General features: G+C 58.1%; 1 protein-coding gene across 2 annotated transcripts in view; it reads left to right on the forward strand.

Annotated features, from left to right (window-relative positions):
* The window catches only part of LRPPRC (leucine rich pentatricopeptide repeat containing), a 65,786-nt gene extending 60,689 nt beyond the window's left edge, over nucleotides 1-5,097 (forward strand). For both annotated transcript variants that reach the window (XM_029071601.1, XM_029071602.1), the window contains exons 34-38: nucleotides 49-164; nucleotides 2,098-2,172; nucleotides 3,025-3,109; nucleotides 3,478-3,620; nucleotides 4,875-5,097. In XM_029071601.1, the coding sequence (XP_028927434.1) occupies nucleotides 49-164; nucleotides 2,098-2,172; nucleotides 3,025-3,109; nucleotides 3,478-3,620; nucleotides 4,875-4,961 (506 nt within the window). In that variant the 3' untranslated portion in view covers nucleotides 4,962-5,097. The remainder of the gene's footprint in view (nucleotides 1-48; nucleotides 165-2,097; nucleotides 2,173-3,024; nucleotides 3,110-3,477; nucleotides 3,621-4,874) is intronic.
* The last annotated feature ends 960 nt before the right edge of the window (nucleotides 5,098-6,057 follow it).

Genomic DNA, 6,057 nt, shown 5'->3' on the forward strand with positions numbered 1-6,057 from the left:
GCCCGGAAAGTTTTGCCTCAGCGTCGGCCCTCCCCTCTGTCTCTGCAGTTAGCGTTATGGCGGAGCGCCTGGCCAATCAGTTTGCACTGTACAGACCGGTCACAGACCTCTTCCTCCAATTCCTGGTGGCCGGCAGAGAGGACGCCGCCCGCGCCCTCCTCCAGGTAGGGCCCGGCCAGGGGGTGGGGGGTTGGGGGCCTGGGATCGGTGGTGGTACGCGGAGGGCCTGGTGGGAGGACAGGATTTTGGCCGTGCCCAGCCGGCCATTTTTTTTTTCTTTTCCATTTCCGTTATGTGCCAGCTACTATCCCAAGGGCCGGGGTAGATTCAGGATAATCAGGATGGACAAAAGTCCATGTCTTAATCCCCAATTTACGGATGAAGCAGCTGAGGCCCGGAGAAGTGAAGTGACTTGCTGGAGATCCCACAGCAGACAAAGGGCAGAGCTGGGATTAGAATCCAGGTCCTTCTGGGTCCCAGGCCCCAGCTCTGTCCACTAGGCCGTGCCGCTTCTCTTCCAGGAAAGAGCAATCTTTGGGATTCCTCTCCCTTTCCCGGTGTGTTCAGTGCCACTGGGCACGGCCCGGGGGGGCTCGCGCAAGGACGAACCTGCTCCCTCTTTCCCGATGCAGCCCAGGCTCCTCTCGGCCAGAACCACCAAGGCCCTTCTCCCAACGGCGCGGAGTTTAGCGCCCTCCCAGAGGGTGGCCGTCACCGCGTCCCGAGGCCTGCTTCTGGCGGCAGGCGGCCGTGCCCGCCGTCGCCCCGCGCCTCGGCAGGGAACGGGAAGGTGCGCCTGCACGGCTGGCCCACCCTGCCTTTGGCTTGTGGTGGCACCGCGGCCTCCGGGTGCTCAGGCACCCAGAGGTAGGGAGGCTTTACTGACTCCGTTCAGAGCTGGGGTCCTTTCTTCTGAAACTAAAGGTTCGAGGTACCCTTTTGGGACATTTGGCCTCGGTGCCCAGAGACGACCCGGCCGAGCTGGCACCCGCAGCGGGTCCCGGGTACCGTGGTGTCTCCTTCCCTGGGCCCCTTCCCCCCGGCCACTCGGGCCCCTCCTGCCCCAGTACCACAGGCCCAGGCCGAGGTGGCTCGTGGCCATAGCAGGGCCAGTTAGTCAATCAGTCGGTAGTAGTTATCGAGCGCTTACTTTGTGCAGGGCACTGTACCGAGCGCTTGGGAGAACACGGTGCCGAGAGTCGGTAGACACGTTCCCTGCCCACCACGAGCTTATAGTCTAGGGGACCGCACTGTGTGATTTCTTCCCACTTGACAGGCGAAGCGCCCGGCTGAGATGTGAGAGCCTCAGCCCCTCGCGGCGGGCTCGGTGCCAGTCTTCCGCTCTCCCTTCTGCCGTTGACAGGGCGGGACAGCTCATAAAAAGCCGCCCGCTTTCTAAAACCTCCGAGAGTGACACCCGAAAGGAGCCTGAACTAAAATATTGTCTTGCCTCGTTTGATTTCACTGTGGCTGCTCAGCTGGGATAGACACTTGATTTATCTGGTCTGTCATGTAAACTTTTTTTTTTTTTTTGAGTTTAACTTTTGTCTTTCTCTCAAGCTCTGGCTGTCTGTTGCCGATGAAAGCCTTTTATAAAATAGAGAGATTGAAATCAGTCCTTTTGTATGCATAAGTGTGGGTAATTATACTTTAAAGAGAACTTGCATTGTACATTTTAATTTTTATAAAGAAACGAGCAGTTATCTCTCTGACACCTTATTAAATGTATAATTAACCTTCTGGTCTCTAGCTCACTTGCCAGAGGTTGGCAGTATAATTGAAGAGGAATAGTGGTTTTTTTTTTTTTCCTCCCCCTTTCTTTGCCGTCCTAAGCCTGCCTCATTCTGTGGCTATGGAAGCACTAGTTGAATTTTTTTTTCTTTTCTTCTTAAACAAACTTTCACCTCGCCAAAAGTGGCGTGCCTGAAAGCCCAGCCTGCTTGCCTCTCCCTTCCTTCTCTCATCTTTTCTCTCTTGCTTCTCGCTCCTCTCCCTTCTCTCGCTCGCGCTCTCTTCCCACCCCCCATCCCGTACCCCCCACCCCCCTTTCAAGAACCTGAATTTTCTGATTGCCATATTAATTCCTGACTCTTTCAGAGGTGCGGGGCCATAGCCGAACAGCACCATGTCCTCCTGGCGTTCTTTGGGAAGATGGCCGGCAGTCCAGGACAGGTAAGGAGCGGCGGGCGCCTTCTGGGCCGGGCCAGTGGTGGGGTTTGGACCCTGGTCACGGTTCTCACGGGACCGTAGAAACTAGGTCGGTAGTCGTCGTGGCTCGGTCTACCCGTCCCGTTGCCCAAGCGCCTCCTAGGGACAGAGCAGTGGGCCAGTCAGTCGCACGTATTTATTGAATGCTTACTGTGTGAAGAACTCTGTACTGAGTGAGAGCTTGGGAGCGTACAATATAACGATGGAACAGATATATTCCCTGCCCATAATAAGCTTACAGTCTAGAGGTGTGGTGGGGAATACGGTAGGATCGGTATATACAATCCCTGCCCTTAAGGAGATCACGGGTCTGGCTGGGCGAGGGTTCTTCTCACCCCCTACACACGCACGCAGACGTTTGGAGCCGGAGTGAAGACGATCGTTCTTGTTAAGTGCTCACCCTGTGCCGAGCACTGTTAAAAGCAGTGGCGTAGATACAAGTTAATCGGGTTCTATACGATTCCTGTCCTACGTGGGGCTCGCAGTCTAAGTAGGAGAGAGTGGGATTTAATCCCCGTTTTACAGATGGGATAACCGAGGCACGGAGAGGTCAAGTGACTTGCCCAACGGCGGTTAAACGGCGGATACGTGACGGAACCGAGATTAGGACCCTGGAGGAAAAAACCGCCTAACCCTAAAAGGGGACGGGATCGGCGGCCAGTCTTCGGTTGCTCTCGGGGCCTGGGCTTCTGTGGTGTGACGCACCCGGGGCCTGGGCTTCTGTCGTTTAACGCACCTGGGGGTCGAGACCAAAATGCCGTCCTCGGGGGTGCTGGCGACTGACACCCGTCTGTGGTGGGCGTCTCTGTTCGCTAGGCGCGGACTCTGAACTCCGTCGTGGAGCTGGTGCCCGACCTGGCCCAGAGGCCCGAGACGTGCGGTTACCTCATGAAAAGCTATGGTGAGTCATCTGACTGATCCCCGCCCCGGGCCGCCGGGATTCCACGGGCGGCGACAGTTGCCCACGGGGGCCTGGAGGCCGGACTGGCTGAGGGAGAGGAGGCGGGTTCCGCCCTGCCCCGCTGACCGAAGCGGCTTCTCCCGCGAGCGTGCGGCAGCCTGGGCTCTCGGCCATCCGGTTGAGTGTCCGGCCAACCCTCGCTCCCTTGGGACCGCGGTGCCCACCCGGTGGCCATCCTGCCGACACAGGGTCGACAAGAGTTGGAGTCTGGGGGAGCCACCGGTGGTGTCTTGTCGGGGGCTGGGGGGCGTTTGGAGAGCAGAGCTCAGAAGTGCCTGACCTGGAACCGGCTCACTTCCTCCCGCCAGCTCTGGACCAGGACGTGGCTTCCGCCAAAGCCCTGTTTGTCCGAATGAAGGACGAGAACATGAAGCTGGACGAGCTGTTCCTGAAGCGCTACGCCGTTCTGTTGAGGGATTCTGGAGAACCTGTGCCCTTCACTGAGCCCCCCGTGAGTGGCGTATTGACAGTGGGGGGGAGCGTAAGGCAGCTGGGTCTCCCCGGATCACCAGGGGTAGCGGGATTGATGAAAGAGTGATGTGGAGTCCCCCTGTTGCTGGTGACCGGGGCGTTCCCGGTCCAGCCCAAGGGAATGGCTTGTCTGGGTCTCCGTGCGAGTAAGCCTTGCTCCCTGTTGGTCTGCATTTTTTGTGCCGTGGGCCGGGCTTTTCTGAAGCCGCCGCAGCCGCCGCCGCCGCCATCTTCTGACAGTTCGCGGGGCCACGGGTTGCGGGGCCTGACGGCGGGAACCGCTGCTCCGAGAGTCCAGGGCGAGCCGTCAATCGTCCCCCCAACCTCGGCTCCCCGCCCCGCTGCCTGGGCTTAACCCCGTGGGGGTGGCGTGAGGCTGGGGCTCGGAGGGACCTAAAGAGGCCGCAGAGGGGTCGCCCGTGAGGAGTGAGCCAGAAACGTACTCGTCTCCTCGTGGATTCGTGGCGGCCCAAGTGGGTGCGCTTAATAATGATGATAATTCTGGTATTTATTGAGTGCTTATTATGTGCCAGGCACTGTCCTAAGCTCTGGGGTGGATACAAGCAAATCGGGTTGGACACGGTTCTTGTGCCACATGGGGCTCTCACAGTCTTAATCCCCATTTCACAGGTGAGGCACAGAAAAGCAGCATGGTGGAGTGGATAGAGCACGGGCCTGGGAGTCAGAAGGACGTGGGTTTTAATCCCAGTTCTTCCGTTTGTCTGCTTTGTGATCCGGGCCAAGTCACTTCATTTTCTGTGCCTCAGTTATCTCATCTATCAAGTGGGGATTGAGACTGAGCCCCACATGGAACGGGGACTGTGACCCACCTGATTTGCTCGTATCCTCCCCAGCATTAGTGCACGGTCTGGTACATAGTAAACGCATAACAAGTACCACCGATTATTATTTTTATTAAGTGAAGTGACTTGCCCAAGGCCACACAGCAGACAGGTGGCGGAGCCGGGATTAGAATCCAGCGCCTCCCGACTGCCAGACTCACACACACTCCATCCGCTAGACCGTGCTGCTGCTCCACTGCTAGAGGACCGTGTGTCTGTCCTCTCATCCCCGTTCTCCTGGATGCAAATCGCCCTGGCCCGGTTTTGAATTGGTCTGTGGGATCATGCCGGACTGTCACCCCCGTACCCTTCCCTGCTCCCCATCACCCGGGTCTCTTTTTTGTTCCCGATCTAAACCCGGTCTTTTCCGTCTATCACTCCCTACCTTACAGGAGAGCTTCAGGTTCTACGCGGAGCAGCTGAGGAAGGCCCGGCAGAGCGTATCGGAAGGCGGCCCTAGCCCCTCCGCTGCTGATTAATCGCTGTAATTCTGATTTAAAAACCCTGTAAATGTGCATGAGCCCGGCGGGTGGAGATGGAGCGAATGGCACAGACGTCTGTGGGATGTATTTCCTGAGGCTTCGGAGGGCCTGGAGTAAACATTTGTGGATAGTGGCTGTGTGTCTGTCTGTGTGCCTGACGTGATCCCGGGGGGCGTGAGGGGTGGGTTGGGGGAGATGGAGGTCATGGTTGGGTCACAGGCTGTGGCCGTCATGCCCCAAACCCACCTCAAATACCTTCACGTGGCGTGAGCTCATCTCATCTTCACGGCCACGGTGGCCATGAGAGGAGGGGATTGGGGTGCAGAGGATAAGGGACTTGCCCGAGGCCACAAAGTAGGCCAGAGCCAAAAATCTGCTCAGATCTCCTGGCCCCAGCCCCAGGCTTCTGTTCACTCGGGCATCAGATGTGATGTCCTTCATTAAACGACCCGAGAGGCGACAGACACCAGGACCGTCCCTCCGGGAGCTTCCGGAAGTCTCCGCCCAGGGAGGAGCGGGTAATTCTTGCTTCCCGCTGATGTCTGTCTGCCGTCCTGGACTCTCCCACTCATCCAGGCGCGCCTGGGTCCACCACAGCGGGACGTGGTCAGTGACGGAGATGGAGCCGGGGACTAGCGCGGGTGTCCCGCGGCCCGGACGTGCTGCGGCTGGCCCGACCGTGCCCTGACCCCCACGACCACGGGTGCCAGAGAGTGGGGATGGGGGCGGGGATTTGGGAGAGCGGATGGGTGACCCCGACTGGACCCCCTCGACCCTCCCCTCACCCCTGTGGATCTGGCAGGGAATGCGTCTATTATCGTATTGTACTCTCCCAACTGCTTAATACATTACTCTGCGCACGGTAAGTGCTCAGTAAGTACGGTTGACCGGCACCTGACGTCGCCAGAATGGCCCGGCGGATCCCCTCGCGGCCCCAGAGCACGATTCCCACGTGGTTCGCGAAGGTTTTTGACGGGCACCGGTAACCCTGTAAACTTGTCCAAATTCAGCAAAAACAATGTTCCAGAAGAGCGTGCTTGTGTTGAAGCAGTAGCTGCAGGGGGTAGAAAATTATGGTAATTTCATAGCTTTG

Source organism: Ornithorhynchus anatinus, chromosome 9, assembly GCF_004115215.2.
Source record: "Ornithorhynchus anatinus isolate Pmale09 chromosome 9, mOrnAna1.pri.v4, whole genome shotgun sequence".
Classification (NCBI taxonomy): Eukaryota; Metazoa; Chordata; class Mammalia; order Monotremata; family Ornithorhynchidae; genus Ornithorhynchus; species Ornithorhynchus anatinus.